The following is a 26,119-nucleotide window of genomic DNA, read 5'->3' on the forward strand; positions in this document are numbered from 1 at the left end:
ATAGTGTTAGTGTGCGGGGATCACTGGGCGGCACGGACTTGGTGGGCCGAAAAGGCCTGTTTCCGGCTGTATATATATGATATGATATGATATGATAAATGATCTCCTTAATGATCCCACACTAGTCAGCATGTGTGCTCCAGGTACACCAGCTGGAATTAAGGAGAATCGCTGAGCAATTGAACTCCGAACAATAAACGGTGGCAGCCCAGTGGCACAGCGGCAGAGTTGCTGCCTTCCAGCGCCAGTGACCCGGGTTCGATCCTGACGACGGGCGCTGTCTGTATGGAGTTTGTACGTTTTCCCTGTGACCACGTGGGTTTTCACCGGGTGCTCCGGTCTTCTCCCACACTCCAAAGTCGTGCTGGTTTGTAGGTTAATTATTTTTGGTTAAATTGTAAATTGTCCCTAGTGTGTCGGATAATGCTAGTGTACCGGGTGATCGCCGGTCGGTGCGGACTCGGTGTCTTGAAGGTCCTGTGTTCTCGCTGTGTCTCTAAAGTCTAAATATATCAACAGTTGTTTGACTGACGAAAGCCGTCACACACACAAAGGTTAATGGATAGACTTTTACTTTCAGGACAACAGTTGTCAAATTGGTCAATTCAGTCAACTAAGATGGCGCCAATGTACTGATATTGAGAGAGGGCTCACCTATCCATGTTCACCAGAGATGCTGCTTGACCCACTGGGTTACTGCAGCAATTTGTGGTCTATAAGACCATAAGACGTAGGACATTAGGGTGGTACAGTGATGCAGCGGTAGAGTTGCTGCCTTTCAGCGCCAGAGACCCGGGTTCGATCCTGACTACGGGTGCTGTCTGTATGGAGTTTGTACGTTCTCCCCGTGACCTGCGTGGGTTTTCCCCGGGATCTCCTTTCCTCCTACACTCCAACGACGTACAAGTTTGTAGGTTAATTAGCTTGGTATAATTGTAAATTGTCCCTATGAATAGTCAATAGTCAAGTTTATTTGTCACAAACACATAAATGTGCAGTGAAATGAAAGATTACCCACAGTCCAACAATAAGAGCAATAAAAATAAGCAATAACACACACAATCATAAACCAACACCAAACAAAAAAATACATCCATCACAGTGAGATGTAGGATAGTATTGAAGTGCGGGGATCGCTGGTTGGCTTGGACTTGGTGGGCCGAAGGGCCTGTTTCTGCGCTGTATCTCTAAACTAAACGACATAGGGTCAGAATTCGGCCATTCAGCCCTTCGAGTCTTCTCCATCATTCGATCATGGCTGATCTATTTTTCCCTCTCAACCCCATTTTCCTGCCTTCTCCCCATAACCTTTGACACCCTCACTAATCAAGAACCTGTCAATTTCCGCTTTAAAATACCCAATGTCTTGGCCACCATGGCCATCTGGAGCTATGCGTTCCACAGATTCACCATCCTCTGGCTGAACAAATTCCTCCTCAACTCCATTCTAAAGGTATGTCCTAGTGTTCCGAGGCTGTGCCCTCTGGTTCTAGACTCCCGTATTACTGGAAATGTTACTCAAGATTCCATGAATGAATGAATGAATGAATACTTTATTGACGCACTGGACCAAGTGGATTCGTTGGGCCCAAAACTCTCCTGCATTGGTGCAGCATCCTCTCCTCTCCACCCCCCCCCCCCTCTCCCCTCTCCCCCCCCACATTCCCTCCTCCCCTCTCCCTCCCCCCCTCTCCCCAACCTCCCCTCTCCCCCTCCCTCCTCCCCCTCCCCCTCCTCCCTCCCCCCTTCCCCTCCTCCCCTCCTAATCAAGAATAGATTCTTGATCAGTACGGGTGTCAGAGGTTATGGGGAGAAGGCAGGAGAATGGGGTTAGGAGGGAGCGATAGATCAGCCATGATTGAATGGCGGAGTAGACTTGATGGGCCGAATGGACTAATTCCACTCCTATTCCTTATGACCTTATGACCTTATGGCACCTGGAGAATACCCACGTGGGTCACGGGGAGATGGTACAAACTCGGCACAGACAGCACCCGAGGTCAGGATCGAACCTGGCTCTCTGGCGCTGTAAGGGGGCAACTCTATCGCTGCACCAGTGTGCCGCCCCCTGCAGTTCCTTTCTACACAAGTAATAAGATTGTGGTCACAGTTTTGGTCTCCTAATTTGAGGAAGGACGTCCTTGCTATTGAGGCAGTGCAGCGTAGGTTTACGAGGTTAATCCCTGGGATGGAGGGAATGTCATATGAGGAAAGATTGGAAAAGCTAGGCTTGTATTCACTGGAGTTTAGAAGGATGAGAGGGGATCTTATGGAAACTCCTATCACTTATGGCCTTATGTTTCAATAGACAATAGACAATAGGTGCAGGAGTAGGCCATTCGGCCCTTCGAGCCAGCACCGCCATTCAATGTGATCATGGCTGATCATTCTCAATCAGTACCCCGTTCCTGCCTTCTCCCCATACCCCCTGACTCCGCTATCCTTAAGAGCTATATCTAGCTCTCTCTTGAATGCATCCTCAAAGTTTCAACGTTTTTACGAGCGTAGTCTTAACTTGCCCTCAAAGGCCATCATCCTGGCACCAATCCCACCCTCTGTCCACCGAAGGAGTCCACACCTGGAACAGCGGACACATTTGATGAGGTTGGAGCAGGTGCAGGTGAACCTCTGCCTCACCTGAAAAAACTGCCGGGACCCTTGGATGGAGACGAGGGAGGAGGCGTTGGGACAGGTGTTGCAATCCCTTGACTCCATCCAAGGACGGCACGGTAGCGCAGCGGTAGAGTTGCTGGTTTACAGCGAATGCAGCGCCGGAGACTCAGGTTCGATCCTGACTACGGGTGCTGCACTGTAAGGAGTTTGTACGTTCTCCCCGTGACCTGCGTGGGTTTTCTCCGAGATCTTCGGTTTCCTCCCGCACTCCAAAGACGTACAGGTATGTAGGTTAATTGGCTGGGTAAATGTAAAAAAAAAATTGTCCCTAGTGGGTGTAGGATAGTGTTAATGTACGGGGATCGCTGGGCGGCACGGACTTGGTGGGCCGAAAAGGCCTGTTTCCGGCTGTATATATATGATATGATATGATATGACCCCGACAGTCTTTTCAGGTGAAGGTATCACAAAATGCTGGACTACTCAGCGTGTCAGGCAGCATCTCAGGAGAGAAGGAATGGGTGACGTTTCGGGTCGAGACCCTTCTCTTTTCAGGTGATGCAGAGGTTCACTTGCACCTCCTCCAACCTCCATTCCTACTATCCAGTGATGCTGCCTGTCCCGCTGAGTTACTCCGGCATTTTGTGCCTATCTTCGGTGTAAACCGGCATCTGCAGTTCCTTGCGACACGAAACACAGTTAACGTTGCACGTTTAGATGTTAGATTTAAAGATACAGCGCGGAAACAGGCCCTTCGGCCCACCGAGTCCGCGCCGCCCAGCGATCCCCGCACATTAACACTATCCTACACACACTAGGGACATTTTTTACATTTACCCATTCAATTAACCTACATACCTGTACGTCTTTGGAGTGTGGGAGGAAAGCAAAGATCTCGGAGAAAACCCACGCAGGTCACGGGGAGAACGTACAAACTCCGTACAGACGGTGCCCGTAGTCAGGATCGAACCTGAGTCTCCGGCGCTGCATTCGCTGTAAGGCAACAACTCTACCGCTGCGCCACCGTGCCGTCCTGAACTTATATCAAAACCAATCAACCAACCTCACGGCAGTTTGCCTCAAACGACAATGCACATTCGCCACCATTTATTGTGAAACCGTTGCAGTTAGTGCGATTTGCCTGTAAAATTAAGATGCAAACAAGCCTTTGCATTGAAAGAAAAGGACAATGTCTCCAGTCAACAATTGTATCTCCCAACATTTAGCAATCACCTCCTGTATCGTATTACAAAAGTAATTGCTCATTAACGAGGTGCGATCTGCTCGTTGCAAGCTGCATAATGACCCTGCTTGAATGAAATCAGCAAAGCTTTATAAATGGGTAAGTAGAGGGAAAGAGCATGTTGATGAACTGCCCAAAATAATCGACTCGGTTAATAAGCTGCCAGTGGGAGTTTTGTGATTGACTACTATGTTAATGGTAAATCGTTATGGCCATTTGCCCAGTGCATAACATCTACCGGTGACTTGCATGGTTATGGTAAATAATGTGGTCTTCCCTATAGATAAGGGAAGATAGACTCAAAATGCTGGAGTAACTCAGCGGGACAGGCAGCATCACTGGAGAGAAGGAAGGGGTGATGTTTCGGGTTGAGACCTTTCTTCAGTCTCCACCCGAAACGTCACCCATTCCTTCTCTCCAGTGATGCTGCCTGGCCCGCTGAGTTACTCCAGCATTTTGTTTAGTTTCAGTTTCAAGATACAGCGCAGAAACAGGCCCTTCGGCCCACTGAGTCCACGCCGACCAGCGATCCCCGCACACTTACACTGTCCGACACACACGCTAGGGACAATTTTACATTTATACCAAGCCAATTAACCTTGTCTTTGGAGTGTGGGAGGAAACCGAAGATCTCGGAGAAAACCCACGCAGGTCACGCGGAGAACGTACAAACTCCGTACAGACAGCACCCGTAGTCGGGATCGAACCTGGGTCTCTGGTGCTGAAAGCACTGCATGGCAGCAACTCTACTGCTGCGCCACCGTGCCACCTTCGGTTGTGTCTACCTTCGGTTTAAACCAGCATCTGCAGTTCCTTCTCACACTACAGATAAGGGACACAGATAAGGTTTACCCTGGGGTAGGGGAGTGTGAAATTAGAGGGCACAGATTTAAGATGAAAGATTTAAAAGGGTCCTGAAGGACAACATTTTCACACAGAGGTCGGTGTTGTGCAGGGAACGAGCTGCCAGAGGAAGTAGTAGAGGTGGATACAACTCTGAGTCATACAACGTGGAAGCAGGCCCTTCGGCCCAACTTGCCAATGCTGACCAACATGTTCCATCTACACTAGTCCTGCCTACCTGCGCTTGGTCCATACCCCTCCAAATCTGCCCTATCCATGTACCCATCTAACTGTTTCTTAAATGTTGCGATCTCTGACCCCTCTCACCCTGGCCATAAACTCTTCGAAGCACCTCCCTCTGGAAGGCGACTCCGGACTGTCAAAGCAGCCACAGCCGGACATCAAAACAGTTTTTTTCCACGAGCGATAGTTCTACTCAATAACCAAAGTCTGTAGTCTTTTTTTTGCTCTGGTTTATTTTCACCCACATGTTTAGACCGTAATGTTGAATCATTGTTTTGATGTGTTTATGCTTTATTCTTAATTGTTAACTGTATGTTTGTGTTGTCATTTGTGAGCAGAGCACCAAGGCACATTCCTTGTATATGCACATACTTGGCCAATAAACTTATTCATTCATTCATTCATTAGTCCCAGCCTCAGCTACCTCCTCTGGCAGCACATTCCATACACCCACCACTCTTTGCGTGAAAAAGTTACCCCTCAGATTCCTTTTAAATCTTTCCCCCTTCACCTTAAACCTATGTCCTAGATTAGGCTAGAGTTAGATTTAGCTCTACACCTCTTAGGGGTAAAGGAATCAAGGGATATGGTGAAAAAGCAGGAACAGGATGCTGATTTTAGATGATCAGCCATGATCATATTGAATGGCGGTGCTGGCTCAAAGGGCCGAATGGCCTACTCCTGCACCTATTGTCTATTGTCTATTAATTGTCTATATTTGCACCCAGGTCCATTTGTTATATACGTCCTTGTAAGTAAAGCATTTGAAGGTCACAAAATGGAGATAACATTTAATTTCCCATAAAACTTCCCAGACATCTCTCATTGATTCATTGGTAATCCCTCTGCATTAATTGCCTTCCAAGCAATGTTTTATTTAAGAATCCAAACGTCATTAATGAAGCCAGAGCAAACAGGCTTTGTTGCAGTACATGCGTATTTCTGAATGAAATGGATGAACCTAGATTTCAGAGCTAGTCTGTGAGAATGATCCCAGGAATGATTGGGATAACATACGATGAGCGTTTGACAGCACTGAGCCTCCACTCCCTGGAGTTTAGAGGGGTGAGGGGGGACCTCATTGAAACTTACCGAACAGTGGAAGGCCTGGATAGAGTGGACGTGGAGGGGATGTTTCCACTAGTGGGAGAATCTAGGCCGGGGGCCATAGCCTCAGAATTAATTAAAGGACTTATTCACAAAATGCTGGAGTAACTCAGCAGGTCAGGCAGCATCTCGGGAGAGAAGGAATGTTAAAATTAAAGGACGTTCCTTTAGAAAAGAGGAGGAATTTCTTCAGTCAGAGGGTGGTGAATCTGTGGAATTAATTGCCACAGACGGCTGTGGAGGCCAAGTCATTGGGTATTTTTAAGGCGGAGATTGACAGATTCATGATTAGTATGGGTGTCAGGGGTTGTGGGGAGAAGGCAGGAGAATGGGGTTGAGAGGGAAAGATAAAACAGCCATGATTGAATGGCGGAGTAGACGTGTTGGGCCGAATGGCCGAATTCTGCTCCGAGACCTGGGTTTGGTCCTGACTATGGCTGCTGTCAGTATGCAGTTTGTACGTTCTCCCCATGACCGTGTGGGTTCACTCCAGGTGCTCTGGTTTCCTCTCACACTACAGGTTTGTAGGTTAAATGGCCTAGTAAAGATTGTACATTGTCTCTTGTGTACAGGATAGTACTAGTGTACGGGGTGATTGCTGGTCAGGGAAAAATAGATCAGCCATGATTGAATGGCGGAGTAGACCTGATGGACCGAATGGCCTAATTCTGCTCCTATAACTTACGAACATGAATTCGGGCAAGTAGGATTAGCTTAGATGGGGCATCTTGGTCAGCATGTACAAGTTGGGCCGAAGGGCCTGTTTCCGTGCTGTATAATCCGATGATCTGTAAACCCATCAGCAACGCGTGTGAGGGAGGGTCACGGCTCGAAACATCACCCATTCCTCCTCCCCAGAGAGTAGATCTGGTGCTGACACCACTCAAATGTTGATGCATGTCCAAATGCTGGTGAATCTTTGAAATGTTAAGGCTGGTGTTAAGAGTGGATCGTTCATTTATCAGCAGGTTTTGCTAATGCACTGTTATGTATTACATCATTAGGCAGAACGAAATAGCTGCCTGGTTTAAACATAGTTGTAATCTGTCAGTGCGTTGTCAACCTGAACTGGCTGTCGTTGGTTTGCTTGATGCTGCCAGAGAAGTAACACTGAGAAATCAGTGTGAGAGAGAGTTAATAGACAATAGACAATAGGTGCAGGAGGAGGCCATTCGGCCCTTCGAGCCAGCACCGCCATTCAATGTGATCATGGCTGATCATTCTCAATCAGTACCCCGTTCCTGCCTTCTCCCCATACCCCCTGACTGCGCTATACTTAAGAGCTCTATCTAGCTCTCTCTTGAATGCATTCAGAGAATTGGCCTCCACTCTCTTCTGAGGCAGAGAGTTCCACAGATTTACAACTCTCTGACTGAAAAAGTTTTTCCTCATCTCAGTTCTAAATGGCCTACCCCTTATTCTTAAACTGTGGCCCCTGGTTCTGGACTCCCCCAACATTGGGAACATGCTTCCTGCCTCTAAAGTGTTCAACCCCTTAATAATCTTATATGTTTCGATAAGATCCCCTCTCATCCTTCTAAATTCCAGCGTATAGAAGCCTAGCCGCTCCAGTCTTTCAACATACGACAGTCCTGCCATTCCGGGAGTCATAGAGTGATACAGCATGGAAACAGGCCCTTCAGCCCAACTTGCCCACACCGACCACCATGTCCCAGCTACACGAGCCCCACCTGCCTGTGTTTGGTCCATATCCCTCCAAACCTGTCCTATCCATGTACCTCCAACTGCTTGTTAAACGTTGGGATAGTCCCAGCCACATCTACCTCCTCTGGCAGCTCTTTCCATGCACCCACCCCCCTCATGTGTGAAAACGATACCAACTAGATACCGATTCAATCTTTTTTCCCCTTCACCTTAAACCTATGTCCTCTGGTCCTTGATTCACATATACTGGGCAAGAGACTCTGTGCATCTACCCGATGTATTCCTCTCATGATTTTATACACCCCTATAAGATCACCCCTCATCCTCCTGCGCTCCAAGGAATAGAGTCTCGACCCGAAACGTCACCCATTCCTTCTCTCCAGAGATGCTGCCTGACCCGCTGAGTTACTCCAGCATTTTGTAATGCCTTCGATTTGTACCAGCAATCTGCAGTTATTTTCCTACATGCTTTTCTACGTTTCCATGTTACCATCAGGGCCCTGCGTAATTACAGCCGTTTAACATGTCTGTTTACAGACCGCTGAGAAACGATGCTGACTCCTGTCTGCTGAAGCACAGGGGGAGCCCAGACATGATAATACCCTGTCCTTAACAACGTGCCTTTTGTTGCATGTGCATTTTAACAGCAGGACAGAGGAAACGTCAAGCTGGTTTTTGTTCATCATCCGTACATCTCAGCCAGGACAAAATAGTGACATTTGCGGCTAATTTGGGACATGAGCTCCCATAATCACTCCCAACCATTGATCATTCTAAGTCTAAGACATCTCAACCGCACAGACTGAATTACTGCCCGGGGATAATTCGGAAATCCTGTTGTAACTCAATTCTGCGCATGGTGATTTTATTAATTTTGTATTTAATCTACAGAAAGGCATGGGTGAGTTAACAACGCGGGTCGGCCATGAGTCTCTGTGTTTGATATTGCCCGATTAGAGTAAGTCACAGAATCAAGAGTGGCATCTTGTTGAGTACATAACCACGTGATTACACTGGGGACATTGTTTGTGTACTGTGGGCACGACAGTGTCTGTCTATTGCATTTTTTTGGTCTTAATTGTAGTGTTTAGATGTGATGTAGTGTTTTTTTGTGGTTGTGTGTTATGTGGGGAGGGGGGGTGGTGGGGGGGGAACTGTAAAACTGTAAAATTGTCTCTTCCGAACGGAGACGCGACTTTTGTTTTCTGGGCCGTGTCTCCGTTCCCGCTGCGGCCTACCATCGGCCAAACACCTGGAGCTGGCGGCCTCCAGCTGGGACCACCTGGGCTCTGGTTCGCAGAGCCCGCGGACCGGACTCACCATCTGCGGAGCCGGCTGCGACTCGTCTCCGGAGGTTTCTTCGGCGTGGGCCGCGTGGACGTCGGAAGCTCGCAGACCCCTGGGTGGGGGCCGACATCGGGAGCTCCGGCAGCGGCAGCGTCTTTGCCCGCCCCGAATCGCTGGGCTTGAGTCGGCCCGCCGCGGACCTTTCACCGTCCGGCACGGCCTGGAATAGGCCGCGGGATTTTCTCCGCCCGGCGGGGGCTTCAATGTCGGGAGCCCCGATTGCCCCGACGTGGCAAGTTCAACAGCCTGACCGCGGGAGAAGACGGCAGAGGAAGAGAAAGGACATTCTGGCCTTCCATCACAGTGAGGAGGGACTGGAGGAGACTCACTGTGATGGATGTTTCTTTTTGTTTGGTGTTGGTTTATGATTGTGTGTGTTATTGCTTATTTTTATTGGTCTTATTGTTGGACTGTGGGTAATTTTTCATTTCACTGCACATTTATGTGTATGTGACAAATAAATTGACTATTGACTATTGGCTCATGTTCACAGGTTCTAGGAGTCATTCGGCCCATCAAGTCTACTGGTGTTTTCAAGAGAGCGTTCGATATAGCTCTTAAGGCTAACGGAATCAAGGGATATGGGGAGAAAGCAGGAACGGGGCACTGATTTTGGATGATCAGCCATGATCATATTGAATGGCGGTGCTGGCTCAAAGGGCCGATTGCATTCTGTCAACATTCTGTAAACAAGGAAGCAATGTTGAGGCACTATAAGGTGCTGGTCAGACTGCATTTGGAGAATTGTGAGGGTTTTTTTGAGCCCCATATCTGAGGAAGGATGTGCTGGCGTTGGAGAGGGCCAGAGGAAGTTTACGAGAATGATCTCAGGAATGATCCCGAGGATCAGAGGCCATTGCCTCAGAAGTAAAGGATGTGCCTTTAGGAAGGAGATGAGGAGTAATTTCCTCAGACAGAGGGTGGTGAATCTGTGGAATTCATTGCCACAGACGGCTGTGGAAGCCATCAATGGGTGGTGGCTGTGAAAACAAAGCCGTCAATGGGTGGTGGCTCAGAGGGTAGTGGCTGTGTGGAATGAGCTTCCGGTGGAAGTGGTGGAGGCAGGCTCGATTTTATTATTTAAGAGTAAATTGGATAGGTATATGGATAGGAGGGGATTGGAGGGTTATGGTCTGAGAGCAGGTAGATGAGACTAGGTCAGAGAAAGTGGTCGGCGTGGACTGGTAGGGCTGAACGGGCCTGTTTCCGTGCTGTAATTGTTATATGGTTTATATGGTTAATGGATATTTTTAAGGCAGAGATAGACACATTTTTGATTAGTACGGGTGTCAGGGGTTATGGGGAGAAGGCAGGAGAATGGGGTTGAGAGGGAAAGATAAATCAGCCACGAATGGATGGTGGTCTTCTATGTTTCTATGTTACCCCACCATTAATTCGTGGCTGATTTATCTTTCCCTCTCAACCCCATTCTCCAACAAACAAACAAACAAACAAACAAATGAGAGTTTTAGTATATAGATGTGCAGTTTTTCACACAGGGATTAGTGGGGGCCTGGAACGCATTGCCATGGGTGGCACAGTCACGCAGCGGTAGAGCTACTGCCTTACAGTGCCAAAGACTAGGGTTTGATCCTGACTACAGGTGTTGTATGTACAGAGTTAAACTAAGCTGGCCTACAATGTCCGGGCCTACAGCAGCCCCAGGGCCTACAGTATCCGGTCCGACAGTATCCGGGCCTACAGCAGCCCCCAGGCCTACAGTGTCCGGGCCTACAGCAGCCCCCGGGCCAACAGTGTCCGGGCCTACGGTGTCCGGGCCTACTGTGACCGGGCCTACAGTGTGCGGGCCTACAGTGTCCGGGCCTACAGTGTCTGGGCCTACAGTGTCCGGGCCTACTGCGCCCCCTGGGCCTACAGTGTCCAGGCCTACAGTGTCCGGTCCCACAATGCCCCCGGGCCTTATACGGGACAAGGGCAGTCCCGTACGGGACAAACCAATTTAGCCCAATATACGGGATGTCCCGGCTAATACGGGACAGTTGGCAACCCTACCTGTACACTAACACTATCCTACACACACGAGGGACAATTTACAATTTTACCAAAACCAATTATCCTACAAACCTGTTCGTCTTTGGAGTGTAGGAGCAAACCGGAGCACCCGGAGAAAACCCACACGGTCACAGGGAGAATGTACAAACTCCACACATATAGCACCCATAGCCAGGATGGAATCCCGGGTCTCTGGCGCTGTAAGGCAGCAACTCTACCGCTGCGCCACCGTGCCACCTCAAATATCACTCATTCACACAGTTTTGTATCTTCACTCAAAGATAACAGTTACCGTTTAGTCTATTGTCACGTGTACCGAGGTACAGTGAAAAGCTTTTGTTGTGTGCCATCCAGTCAGCAATAGACAATAGACAATAGGTGCAGGTGTAGGTCATTCGGCCCTTCGAGCCAGCACCACCATTCAATGTGATCATGGCTGATCATTCTCAATCAGTACCCTGTTCCTGCCTTCTCCCCATACAATTCTCGATTACAATCGAGCCTTTTAAAAAATATATATTTATTTGTTTCCGGTCAATACAATACAACAGATTGACCATACAATTGTGAAAGTTAAATTATATAATTATATCAAAAATAAAACAATATAATCACACATGATATTCTCTGACTTGGACATATCTGACTTGGACCTGACTTGGACAGGTTGTGTGAGTGGGCGGATGTTTGGCAGATGCAGTTTAATGTGGATAAGTGTGAGGTTATCCACTTTGGTGGTAAGAATAGGAAGGCAGATTATTATCTGAATGGTGTCAAGTTAGGAAAAGGGGACGTACAACGTGATCTGGGTGTCCTAGTGCACCAGTCACTGAAAGGAAGCATGCAGGTACAGCAGGCAGTGAAGAAAGCCAATGGAATGTTGGCCTTCATAACAAGAGGAGTTGAGTATAGGAGCAAAGAGGTCCTTCTGCAGTTGTACAGGGCCCTAGTGAGACCGCACCTGGAGTACTGTGTGCAGTTTTGGTCTCCAAATTTGAGGAAGGATATTCTTGCTATTGACGGCGTGCAGCGTAGGTTTACTAGGTTAATTCCCGGAATGGCGGGACTGTCATATGTTGAAAGACTGGAGCGACTAGGCTTGTATACACTGGAATTTAGAAGGATGAGAGGGGATCTTATCGAAACGTATAAGATTATTAAGGGGTTGGACACGTTAGAGGCAGGAAACATGTTCCCAATATTGGGGGAGTCCAGAACCAGGGGCCACAGTTTAAGAATAAGGGGTAGGCCATTTAGAACAGAGATGAGGAAAAACTTTTTCAGTCAGAGAGTTGTGAATCTGTGGAATTCTCTGCCTCAGAGGGCAGTGGAGGCCAATTCTCTGAATACATTCAAGAGAGAGCTAGATAGAGCTCTTAAGGATAGCGGAGTCAGGGGGTATGGGGAGAAAGCAGGAACGGGGTACTGATTGAGAATAATCAGCCATGATCACATTGAATGGCGGTGCTGGCTCGAAGGGTCGAATGGCCTACTCCTGCACCTATTGTCTATTGTCTATTGTCTCTGACTGAAAAAAAAGGTGTAGGCAGAAGCCAAAGCTTATTGTGCCTCCCTTTAACACTTAACAAAGCATTACCCTAACTAGCCAAAATAGCAGTGAAACAAAACAATAAAACAAAATATAATAAGAAAAAACACAACATCAGTGTATAAATACATGATAAGGGAATAACATTAAGGTAAAGTCCGAACAAGGATAGTCCGTGGGTCACCATTGAGGTAGATAGTAATTCAGCACTGCTCTCTGGTTGTGGTAGGATGATTCAGTTATGTACTCATGAAAGTTCTGGAGTGATTCAGTGGATCAGGCAGCACTCTGGAGAACGTGGATAGGTAATGTTTCGGGTTGGGATTCTACAATCGAGCCATTTACAGTGTGTAGATACATGATAAGGGAAAAACGTTTAGTGCAAGGTAACGCCAGCCTGCGGCTCTGTTTGTCTTTTTTCTTTTTTTGTCTATGTGTTAGTGTTAGATGTGTGTAGTAGTCTATTTTTAGCTGTGTACATGTGGGGGGTGGGGGAAACCTTTCTTTAAAAAAAATCTCTTCCTCGACGGAGATGCGACCCTTTTCCGAGTCGTATCTCCGTGGCGCTGCGGCCTAGCACCGTGGAGTGGGCGGCCTCAGGCTGGGATAGATCCTGAGGGCTCCGGTCGCAGGGCCAGGACTTACCGTCTCGGAGCTGGCCGAATTTCGGAGGCTGCAGCTTTACCTCCGGAGGCTCGGCCACGGGCCCTGTGGACTGCAACATCGGGAGCTCGCAGGTCCCTGGCTGGCGACCGGCTCCAGCTGTGGCGGCTTCGACCACCCCGTTGGAGGGCTTGATCGACCCGCTTGCAGAACCGTGACGGGGGGAACGTACAAACTCCGTAGAGATGGCACCCGTAGTCGGGATCGAACCCGGGTCCCCGGCGCTGCATTCGCTGTAAGGCAGCAACTCTAGCGCTGCGCCACCGTGCCGCCCGCTGAACATTGAATTCTCCATTTGTAGGTTGCACCATTATTCTTTTCCACTCTTCCTCCACTGTTATCTGACCCCATTCTCCATGAATCAATGTGGACGCCACACTATTGACCCAAACAAACCTGGTGTGTTTTATTGTGCAGACGCAGTTACTCATCCCACGGGGCCTATGCCCAGAGCAAGCTTGCCCTCGTTCTCTTCTCGTACCAACTGCAGCAACGCCTCGCGGCCGATGGGAGTTACGTGACCTCCAACGTGGTGGACCCTGGGGTGGTCAGCACCGAACTCTACAAGCACACCGCCTTGCTCTTCAGACTGTGCAAGTGGTTGACCTCCTGGTTGCTCTTTAAGGTATGGCGCTTTTACTCCGCATTTCGCCCAGCCGTTTGGTTCAGCTTAGAAATGCAGCGCAGAATTCTGGCCCCACCGAGTCTGCACCGACCAGCGATCCCTGCACATTAACACCATCCTACATGCACCAGGGAAAGTTTACCAAGCCCATTTAACCTGTAGGCCTTTGGAGTGTGGGAGGAAAGAAAGGATCTCGGAGAAATGCCACGCAGGTCACGGGAGGAACGTACAAACTCCGTACAGACAGGTACCCGCCCAGTCGGAATCGAGCCCGGGTCCCTGGCGCTGTAAGGCAGCAAGCAACTCCAGCACAATAGTGTGGTGCCCACGATTGACTCCTGAAATCAACTTACCTTGGTCAAAGCTCAGAGAGCTGGAGTAACTCAACGGGCCTGGCAGCCCCTGTGGAGGGAATGCAGGGGCAATGTCTCGTGTTCAGACCCTTCTTCAGACTCAGTCTGAAACATCGTCCATCTATTCAATGATTAAATGACACTTTATTGTCACGAGGTACAGTGAAATACCTTGTTTTGCCTTCAACCCGGAACGATTAAAAAAAAATTAAAAAATTCAAAATATACTTTATTCGAGAAATAAATTTATACAAAATCTGTTCCTTACAAAACTTCATCCGACATTCTCGGAGGCTATATATACATTCAATACACCAATTACACAAAATTACCCCCCACCCTTAGACAATAGACAATAGGTGCAGGAGTAGGCCATTCGGCCCTTCGAGCCAGCACTGCCATTCGATGTGATCATGGCTGATCATTCTCAATCAGTACCCCGTTCCTGCCTTCTCCGCATACCCCCTGACTCCGCTATCCTTAAGAGCTCTATCTAGCTCTCTCTTGAATGCATTCAGAGAATTGGCCTCCACTGCCTTCTGAGGCAGAGAATTCCACAGATTCACAACTCTCTGACTGAAAAAGATTTTCCTCATCTCCGTTCTAAATGGCCTACCCCTTATTCTTAAACTGTGGCTCCTGGTTCTGGACTCCCCCAACATTGGGAACATGTTTCCTGCCTCTAACGTGTCCAACCCCTTGCCACTCATGTGGCCCACTGGCGTGGAATCCCTTCCCTTATATTGAGGGGCGTCTCCACCACACACTTCAGTCTGAAGAAGGGTCTCGACCCGAAACGTCACCCATTCCTTCTCTCCTGAGATGCTGCCTGACCCGCTGAGTTACTCCAGCATTTTGTGATACCTTCGATTTGTACCAGCATCTGCAGTTATTTTCCCACACACTGCCCCCCATGTCCAGCAGCGGAATGACCCTAGACTGTGGTCCTCCCCCACAGAGCCTTGGCTGTTGGCTGCACCGATCTTCAGTGCGTCCCTCAGCACCTACTCCTGCAGTCCGCAGCGGGCCAGTCGGCAACATTCCCCGACGGACAGCTCGCTCCGCTGGGAGGCCAACAAAGCTCGGGCAGACCAAAGATCGTCTTTCACCGAGTTGATGACCTTCCAGCAGCGTTCGATGACGGCATCTGGATGCGTCCAACCCTGTAAGATCACACGGTAGACCTCACCAAGGCAGTACACAAAGAGTCGCCAGGTTTTGTCGTTGACTAAGTTATAAAAGTTCACCGCGCAGTGAGCAGTCCTTTCCGTTGACTGCCGCCACATATGCTCCTCCTCACCCGCCCCCCCATCGTTCTCGGAGGCCATGCTGCCTGACCCGCTGAGTTACTCCCTCACTTTGTATTTTGCTCCAGATTCCAGCACCTGCAGTTCCTCGTGCCTCCCTTCTCACTCCCACCTTCGGCGCGACTGACATATGATGAAAGAATGGGCCGACTGGGCTTGTATTCACTGGAGTTTGCAAGGATGAGAGGGGGTCTTATAGAAACATATAAAATTCTTAAGGTGGTTTGGACAGGGTAGATGCGGGAAAAATGTTCCCCATGTTGGGGGAGTCCAGAACCATGGGTTCACAGTGTAAGAACAAGGGGTGGGCCATTTAGGACTGAGATGAGGAAAAACATTTTCACCCAGAGAGTTGTGAATCTGTGGAATTCTCTGCCACAGAAGGCAGTGGAGGCCAATTCACTGGATGTTTTCAAGAGAGAGTTAGATTTTGCTCTTAGGGCTAACAGAATCAAGGGATATGGGGAATGGCGGTGCTGGCTCTAAGGGCCGAATGGCCTACTCCTGCACCTATTTTTTCTGTTTCTAAAGCCAGCGTAAAGATAATCCACTCTCTGTTGTTCATGCTGCAAACAGTTTAGCTGGACATACTGTATGAAGAAAGAAGTTAGTAATAATGCTTTAACTCTTAAAGTATATAATAGACAATAGGTGCAGGAGTAGGCATTCGGCCCTTTGAGCCAGCACCGCCATTCACCGTGATCATGGCTGATCATCCAGCGTCAACAGTGAGCCAGCACTCTTCCTTCAATCAGCAGTTTTCCTGATTCAAGTCTCGTTCCAGAGACATTGATTGTAGAAAATAGAAACATAGAAAGCTGGGTGGTAGTGTGAACTGTGAGGAAGATGCTATGAGGTTGCAGGGTGACTTGGACAGGTTGTGTGAGTGGGCATCCACCGGCTCTCCCCTGTCAATAGAAACATAGGAGTAGGCCATTCGGCCCTTCGAGCCAGCACCACCATTCAATATGATCATGGCTGATCAACCAAAATCAGTACCCCGTTCCTGCTTTCTCCCCATGCCCCCTGATTCCATTAGCCCCTAAGAGCTAAATCTAACTCTCTCTTGAAAAATCAAGATCATCACAACACATCATATGTCATTTGTTTCCAGTGGAATATTGTGGAGTGCTATCCTGTCAGACGTGCTGATCTTTCGATGAAACATTAAAACAAGTCCTTGTTTCGAATACCAAGGATCCCATGACACTATGTGGAAAGAAAGCAGGACTTATTTCCATTGTCTTGGTAACATTCAAGACTCACGAGTCAAGGGGGTTTTATTGTCATTTGTCCCAAAATGGCACAATGAAATTCTTATTTTCTTATTCAATGGCACAATGAAATGTTGAAAGACTGGATCGACTAGGCTTGTATACACTGGAATTTAGAAGAATGAGAGGAGATCTTATCGAAACGTATAAGATTATTAAGGGGTTGTACACGTTAGAGGCAGGAAACATGTTCCCAATGTTGGGGGAGTCCAGAACAAGGGGCCACAGTTTAAGAATAAGGGGTAGGCCATTTAGAACTGAGATTAGGAAAAACTTTTTCAGTCAGAGAGTTGTAAATCTGTGGAATTCTCTGCCGCAGAAGGCAGTGGAGGAATTTTTTGAGGATGTAACTAGGAAAATTGACAGGGGAGAGCCGGTGGATGTGGTGTACCTCGACTTTCAGAAAGCCTTCGACAAGGTCCCACATTAGATTAGTGGGAGATTAGTGGGCAAAATTAGAGCACATGGTATTGGAGGTAGGGTACTGACATGGATAGAAAGTTGGTTGACAGACAGAAAGCAAAGAGTGGGGATAAATGGGTCCCTTTCAGAAAGGCAGGCAGTGACTAGTGGGGTACCGCAAGGCTCGGTGCTGGGACCGCAGCTATTTACAATATAATTTAATGACTTGGATGAAGGGATTAAAAGTAACATTAGCAAATTTGCAGATGACACAAAGCTGGGTGGCAGTGTGAACTGTGAGGAAGATGCTATGAGGTTGCAGGGTGACTTGGACAGGTTGTGTGAGTGGGCGGATGCATGGCAGATGCAGTTTAATGTGGATAAGTGTGAAGTTATCCACTTTGGTGGTAAGAATAGGAAGGCAGATTATTATCTGAATGGTGTCAAGTTAGGAAAAGGGGATGTACAATGAGATCTGGGTGTCCTAGTGCATCAGTCACTGAAAGGAAGCATGCAGGTACAGCAGGCAGTGAAGAAAGCCAATGGAATGTTGGCCTTCATAACAAGAGGAGTTGAGTATAGGAGCAAAGAGGCCCTTCTGCAGTTGTACCGGGCCCTAGTGAGACCGCACCTGGAGTACTGTGTACAGTTTTGATCTCCAAATTTGAGGAAGGATATTCTTGCTATTGAGTGTGTGCAGCGTAGGTTCACTAGGTTAATTCCTGGTATGGCGGGACTGTCATACATTGAAAGACTGGAGCGACTAGGCTTGTATACACTGGAATTTTATAAGGATGAGAGGAGATCTTATCGAAACATATAAGATTATTAAGGGGTTGGACACGTTAGAGGCAGGAAACATGTTCCCAATGTTGGGGGAGTCCAGAACCAGGGGCCACAGTTTAAGAATAAGGGGTAGGCCATTTAGAATGGAGATGAGGAAATACTTTTTCATTCAGAGAGTTGTAAATCTGTGGAATTCTCTGCCTCAGAAGGCAGTGGAGGCCAATTCTCTGAATGCATTCAAGAGAGAGCTCTTAAGGATAGCGGTATTTATTCACAAAATGCTGGAGTAACTCAGCAGGTCAGGCAGCATCTCAGGAGAGAAGGAATGGGTGATGTTTCGGGTCGAGACCCTTCTAAGGATGGCGGAGTCAGGGGGTATGGGGAGAAGGCAGGAACGGGGTACTGATTGAGAATGATCAGCCATGATCACATTGATTGGTGATGCTGGCTCGAAGGGCTACTCCTGCACCTATTGTCTATTGTCTATTGTCATTGTGCCAATTAGCACAAAATATTAATGCGCCACTTTAGAATTCCAATCTCTCCCTGTGACGCGTCCGTTAATCTCTTAAACCGCGATACACTTGCTGTTCATTGCTGCTGGCAATAAAAATAGCAAAGCACAGATACTACACTTATCTTATCGCTCACACAAAAGCTCAATTCAAAGAGCTTTGTCGAATGTTTGCAAGGTGCCAAAGACGGGCAAGCAAGTGACAGATCCACAGCTGGCGCCCTGAATATAAAGTGGCGTGTGTCCTTCAGGATCCTCGTTGTCCCGGCTGCCACAAGCTCTGGTCACGCCAGTCCAGCTCTTCATACCACAGCCCCTAGAGCCGACTGTGGCAATGACCTGGTGCCATCTAATGACAGCTTTACAAGGCTTCTTTAGTTTAGTTTCGTTTAGAGATACAGAGCGGAAATTGGGCCCTTCAGCCCACAAGGTCCACGCACCGACCAGCGATCCCCGCCTGCCAACACTATCCCACATACGCTGGGGACAATTTACAAATTTTACGGAAGACAATTAACTTGCAAAACTGTATGTCTTTGGAGTGCGGGAGGGAAATGAAGATCTCGGAGAAAGCCCGCACGGGTCACGGGAAGGATGTACAAAGTCCGCACAGACAGCACCCGTATTTGGGATTTTTATAAAATAGGTGCAGGAGTAGGCCATTCGGCCCTTCGAGCCAGCACCGTCATTCAATGTGATCATGGCTGATCATTCTCAATCAGTACCCCGTTCCTGCCTTCTCCCCATACCCCCTGACTCCGCTATCCTTAAGAGCTCTATCTAGCTCTCTCTTGAATGCATTCAGAGAATTGGCCTCCACTGCCTTCTGAGGCAGAGAATTCCACAGATTCACAACTCTCTGACTGAAATTTTTTTCCTCGTCTCCGTTCTAAATGGCCTACCCCTTATTCTTAAACTGTGGCCCCTGGTTCTGGACTCCCCCAACATTGGGAACATGTTTCCTGCCTCTAATGTGTCCAACCCCTTAATAATCTTATATGTTTCGATAAGATCCCCTCTCATCCTTCTAAATTCCAGTGTATCCAGGATCGTGTTACTGGCGCTGTAAGGCAGTCACTCTACTGCTGCGCCACCGCGCCACCACGCCACCCTGTTGTTCAACGGGAGTCTTTTAGTTCATTTGATTGAAATGAAATTTACAATGTGCACAAACTGAGTACCTCGAGAAATGATTGAACACTAGCCTGGTATTGTACAATAAGAAACCAATGCCAATACCAAGCAATTAGCATGTTGAAGCTGGTAAAAAGAACCTCAGAAACACATCAGGACCTTTGGCTCATCGAGTCCACACCAAGCAATGATCACCAATACACCAGTTTTATCCTACACATTGTCTGCAATTGGCCAGAAGCCAATTAACCTACAAAACCTGTACGACTTTGGAATATGGGAGGAAACCGAAGCACCTGGAGAAAACCCACGCGGTCACAAGGAGAACGTACTAGCTCCATGCAGGCAGCACCCGTAGTCAGGATCAAACCTGGGTCTCTGGCACTGCAAGGCAGCAACTCTACTGCTGCACCACACTGTGCTGCCCTGACTCAAACAACAGATATGGATAGGAAAGGTTTGGAGGAATATGGGCCAAATGCAGGCAAATGGGACTAGCTTTAGATGGGGGGACTTACTGCGCCAGAGACCCAGGTTCAATCGTCACTACGGGTGCTGTCTGCACCCGTGACCTGCGTGGGTTTTCTCCGGGATCTCCAATTTCCTCCCACACTCCAAAGACGTACAGGTTTGTCGGTTAATTGGCTTGGTAAACTTGTAAATTGTCCCTAGTGTGTGTAGGGTAGTGTTAATGTGCTGGGGGTCGCTGGTCGGTGCGGACTCGGAGGGCCGAAGGGCCTGTTTCCGCGCTGAATCTCTGAACTAAACTAAATTAAACGTTGAACCATTAACCGAAACTCATAGAGGACCGAAACTGGTAAATGTGAGCTTGTTCAACAACGGAGTCAACAACATGGACACGTATCCGTGCAGCTAACAGGAAAGGGAGTGTAGGAAAGGCCACCTTTAAACTAACAGGGCAAGGGGGATGGGAACCAATGCAAGGAGACAGAGGGCCATAAAATGAGGACAGAAGCAAAAGGTAGAAGGGAGATAAGAAAAACTAACCAGCAGGCTTTGTGCCTCAATGCGAGGAACATTAGAAATAAGGTGGATGAATTGAATGCGCAGTTAGTAGTTAAGGGATATGATATAGTTGGAATTACAGAGACATGGCTCCAGGGTGACCAAGGCTGGGAGCTAAACATGCAGGGGTATTCAATATTCAGGAAGGATAGACAGAAAGGAAGAGGAGGTGGGGTGGCATTGCTGGTTAAAGAGGAGATTCATGCAATAGCAAGGAGAGACATTAGCTCGGATGCTGTAGAATCGGTATGGGTAGAACTGCGAAATAGCCAAGGGCAGAAAACGCTTGTTGGAGTTGTATACAGACCACCTAGCAGCAGGACGGAGATTGGGGATAGCATCAAGCAGGAAATTAGGATGCATGTAGCAAAGGTACAGCGGTTATCATGGGTGACTTTAATCTACATATAGATTGGACCAACCAAATTGGTAGCAGCACTGAGGAGGAGGATTTCCTGGAATGTATACGGCGGGATTGGTTTTAAAACCAATATGTGCAGGAACCACCTAGAGGGCAGGCCATCCTTGACTGGGTATTGTGTAATGAGGAAGGATTAATTAGCGATCTTGTTGTGCAAGGCCCCTTGGGCAACAGTGACTGTTGGAATTCTGCATTAGGATGGTTAATTCAGAGACTAAGCTCCTGAACTTGAATCAAGGAGACTTTGAAGTTATGAGACGGGAATTGGCTAGGATAGAGTGGCAAATTATATTTATAGGGTTGACAGTGGAGACGCAATGGCAAAGATTTAAAGACCGCATGGATGAACTCCAGAAATTGTTCATCCCTGTCTGGCGAAAAAATAAAACTGAGAAGGTGGCTGATGAGGGAAGTCAAGGATAGTGTTAAAGCCAAGGAAGAGGCATATAAATTGGCCAGAACAAGCGGCAGACCAGAGGACTGGGAGAGATTTAGAACTCAACAGAGGAGGACAAAGAGGTTGATTAAGAGGGGGAAAAAAGAGTATGGAAGAAAGCTTGCGGGGAATATAAAAACTGACTGTAAAGGTTTCTATAGGAATGTAAAAAGGAAAAGATTAGTGAAGACAAATGTAGGTCCCTTACAATCAGAGACAGGTGAATTTATAATGGGAAACAAGGAAATGGCAGAACAGTTAAACGAGTACTTTGGTTCTGTCTTCACGAAGGAAGACACAAACAATCTCCTGAAAATACTAGGGGACCGAGGATCTAGTGGGAGGGAGGAACTGAAGGACATTAGTCAGGAAATGGTGTTAGGTAAACTCTAGGCAGATAAATCCCCAGGGCCTGATGGTCTGCATCCCAGAGTACTCAAGGAGGTGGCCCTAGAAATCGTGGATGCATTGATGATCATTTTCCAATGTTCTCTCGACTCTGGATCAGTTCCTGTGGACTGGAGGGTAGCCAATATAACTTCACTCTTTAAGAAAGGAGGGAGAGAGAAAACGGGGAATTATAGACCAGTTAGCCTTACATCGGTAGTGGGGAAGATGATTGGTCAAAGTCAGCATGGATTTATGAAGGGGAAATCATGCTTGACTAATCTTTTGGAATTTTTTGAGGATGTAACAAGTAGGATGGATAAGGAAGAGCCAGTGGATGTGATGTATCTGGACTTTCAAAAAGCATTTGACAAGGTCCCACACAAGAGATTAGTGTGCAAAATTAGAGCACATGGTATTGGGGGGAGGGTATTGACATAGATAGAGAACTGGTTGGCAGACAGGGAGCAAAGAGTAGGAATTAACGCGTCCTTTTCAGAATGGCAGGTGATGATTAGTGGGGTGCTGCAAGGCTCGGTGCTGCGACCCCAGTTATTTACAATATATATTAACGATTTAGATGAGGGAATTAAATGTAACATCTCTAAGTTTGCCGATGACACGGAGTTTGGTGGCAGTGTGAGCTGCGAGGAGGATGCTACGAGGCTGCAGGGTGACTTGGATAGGTTGGGTGAGTGGGCAGAAGCATGGCAGATGCAGTATAATGTGGTAAATGTGAGGTTATCCTCTTTTTGTGGCAAGAACAGGAAGGCAGATTATTATCTGAATGGTGTCATATTAGAAGAAGGGGAGGTGCAAGACCTGGGTGTGCTTGTACATCATTCACAGAAAGTAAGCATGCAGGTAAAGCAGGCAGTGAAGAAAGCCAATGGCATGTTGGCCTTCATTGCGAGAGGATTTGAGTTGAGGAGCAAGGATGTCCTACTGCAGTTGTACAGGGCACCGGTGAGACTGCACCTGAAGTATTTTGTGCAATTTTGGTCTAATTTTAGGAAGGACATTATTGCTATTGAGGGAGTGCAGCGTGGATTCACCTGGTTAATTCCCGGGATGGCTGGACTGACGTGAAAGAATAGGTTGACTGGGCTTGAATTCGCTGGAATTTAGAAGGCTGAGAAGGGATCTAATGGAAACATATAAAATTCTTAGAGGATTGGACAGGCTAGATGCAGGAAAAATGGTCCCGATGTTGGGGGAGTCCAGAACCAGGGGTCACAGTTTAAGAATAAGGGGTAGGCCATTTAGGAGTGAGATGCGGATAAACCTTTTCGCGCAGAGAGTTGTGAATCTGTGGAACTCTCTGTCACAGAAGGCAGTGGAGGCCAATTCACTGGATGTTTTCAAGAGAGAGTTAGATTTAGCACTTGGGGCTAACGGAATCAAGGGATATGGGGAAAAAGCAGGAACGGGGTACTGATTGTGGATGATCAGTCATGATCATATTGAATGGGTCGAAGGGCCAAATGGCCTACTCCTGCACCTATTTTCTATGTTTCTATGTTCGACGTTTTAGGGGGTGTATATGTTCAAATCGACCTTGCCCTTCTTCCCTGTCCTTCGATCATCGAGATTCTTAGCCATTTCCAACAGCAGGCTTTTAAAATGCCAGCTCCATCAACTTTTGTAGTTAGCTGAACAATAACTTTCATGATCACTGCCATAGTGCTGAATGCTGATGTGTATCTGCAGAGGTTGAGCCTTTTAATCCACTTTGAGTTTCTTTTATTGAAAAATTGATGAAGTGCCTGACTGCCTGCCTCCTAATGTGTTTCAGGGGTCCCTTTCACAGGTTCAATCAGGAATCGCTCCAGATCAAATCCAATGAGTTCTGAACCTTGACTCTCAACCTAGATTAGTCATGGAGTGACAGCGAATGCAATTCGCGGGTGTGAACCCCGTCTTACGGCGGCACGGCGGCAGAGTTGCTGCCTCACACCGCCAGAGTCCCGGGTTCGATCCCGACTGCGGGTGCTGTCTGTACGGAGTTTGCACCTTCTCCTCGTGGCCTGTGTGGGTTTTCTCCAGGAGCTCCGGTTTCCTCCCACACTCCAAAGACGTACAGGATTGTAGGTTAATTGGCTTGGTAAAACTGTAAATTGTCCCTAGCGTGCGCAGGATAGGGTTAGCGTGCGAGGATCGCTGGTCGGTGCAGACTCACTGGGCCGAAGGGCCAGTTTCCGCACTGTATTTCCACACTAAGCTAATCTAAGCAGCAGTGATGAACTTTCAGAGACTAACTTTAATACAGTATTATTTAATAGACTTGGGGACATAGAGAATGGAGGGATTTGGATAATGTGCAGGTAGTGTTGGCATCATGTTCAGCCTGTCCTTGTGTGTGGTGTTCATTGTTCTAAGTTCTCCATTGCTGAGACCTGGGTTCAATCCTGACTATGGCTGCTGTCTGTACGATGTTTGTACGTTCTCCCTGTGACCACGTGGGTTTTCTCCGGGTGCTCCAGTTTCCTCCCACACTCCAAAGACGTGCAGGTTTGTAGGCTAAATGACTTCCATAAATTGTCTCTGGTGTGCAGGATAGAACCTGCTGAGCTACTCCAGCATTTTGTGAAATAAATACCTTCGTATGTTAACCCCATCATCCCTGGGATCGTCGCAACGTCTCTTGAGCTGAAGCCGAATGCGCGGTTGCAGGCAGTAACGCATGTGGTGATTCGGAAGCGAAGTGATAAACGAGCTTCAATTCACTCTTATTATTTACGACGTGATCCGAGCTCCTGGGGTGGATCTGCCTTTGACAGGTAATACCGGCTGTGAGCCATCTCCACGTTAGCGGTTTGAGAACAAGGAATGAGACCTACTCTGCCTTTGCGGAGAGTTCAAGTCACAAAGGCCTTCTGTACTTACAAATAATTCCTCGTGTCACCTTTTTTTTTTTTGCTGAGCACCTCCGTAAACTAGCTTATCATCAACTGAAAGTGCACGAAGCGAGTTCAAAGGTAGTCAGTGATTAACTGCCTCGCAGTGGGCGATTCAGAAAAATTCTGTCCTGGGAGTGCAGGGCGTGACAATAGCTCGACCTTGAGGATTTTGCGATCGCCAAATTTTCGAAAATTATTCATTTTGTTTGACAGAGCATAATTCTTATTTCCAAACCAGTCACAACACGGGCGTTGTATTCATCCCGCAGCAGATAAACTGATCTTTTATCTCATTGCCCTGTTTGTAAGGCCTTGCTTTTGTAGCTGCGTTAGCTGCGTCGGCCTTTCAAAGCAACCGGAGTATAATTTATAACATGCTTGTCTTTCTGCGGATTGATCTGTTGCTCTGCTGTGTACTCACTGTAATGCAAGCGTAATTAACACGGTGATACACTCCAGATATCCTTACATCCTTGGACGAGCTCGGATAGAATGAATTTGCATCATTATGCGCCGTTCAACATGTATCAAAGCATTCTCGACCTTTAAAATATGTTTAACATTTAAGCTCCTTTGTAATGGCAATTTGTGCAGTGAAGTCTCGGGAATAAGAATGTGATAATGGCCAGTTGATCTGGTTTATTTTGGAGGTTGGTTGAATGGGTTGGTTAAGTATTAGCACGATAGCTCACAATTATATTGCAGTGTTAGACAATAGACAATAGACAATAGGTGCAGGAGTAGGCCATTCGGCCCTTCGAGCCAGCACCGCCATTCAATGTGATCATGGCTGATCATTCTCAATCAGTACCCCGTTACTGCCTTCTCCCCATACCCCCTGACTCCGCTATCCTTAAGAGCTCTATCTAGCTCTCTCTTGAATGTATTCAGAGAATTGGCCTCCACTGCCTTCTGAGGCAGAGAATTCCACAGATTCACAACTCTCTGACTGAAAAGGTTTTTCCTCATCTCGGTTCTAAATGGCCTACCCCTTATTCTTAAACTGTGGCCCCTGGTTCTGGACTCCCCCAACATTGGGAACATGTTTCCTGCCTCTAACGTGTCCAACCCCTTAATAATCTTATATGTTTCGATAAGATCCCCTCTCATCCTTCTAAATTCCAGTGTATACAAGCCTAGTCACTCCAGTCTTTAGCACTTCATCATAGTCATAGATTCATAAAGTCATACAGCGTGGAAACAGGCCCCTTCGGCCCAAGTTGCCCACACCGGCCAACGTGTCCCATCTACACTAGTCCCACCTGACT

General features: G+C 47.6%; 1 protein-coding gene across 1 annotated transcript in view; it reads left to right on the plus strand.

The window, feature by feature from the left end:
* dhrsx (dehydrogenase/reductase (SDR family) X-linked) overlaps positions 1-26,119 on the plus strand; it is a 242,398-nt gene that overhangs the window by 206,960 nt on the left and 9,319 nt on the right. Inside the window, exon 6 of the mRNA XM_078402052.1 lies at positions 13,704-13,911. Coding sequence (XP_078258178.1) covers positions 13,704-13,911 — 208 coding nt within the window. The remainder of the gene's footprint in view (positions 1-13,703; positions 13,912-26,119) is intronic.

The sequence above is a fragment of the Rhinoraja longicauda genome, chromosome 7 (assembly GCF_053455715.1).
Source record: "Rhinoraja longicauda isolate Sanriku21f chromosome 7, sRhiLon1.1, whole genome shotgun sequence".
NCBI classification, from domain to species: domain Eukaryota; kingdom Metazoa; phylum Chordata; class Chondrichthyes; order Rajiformes; family Arhynchobatidae; genus Rhinoraja; species Rhinoraja longicauda.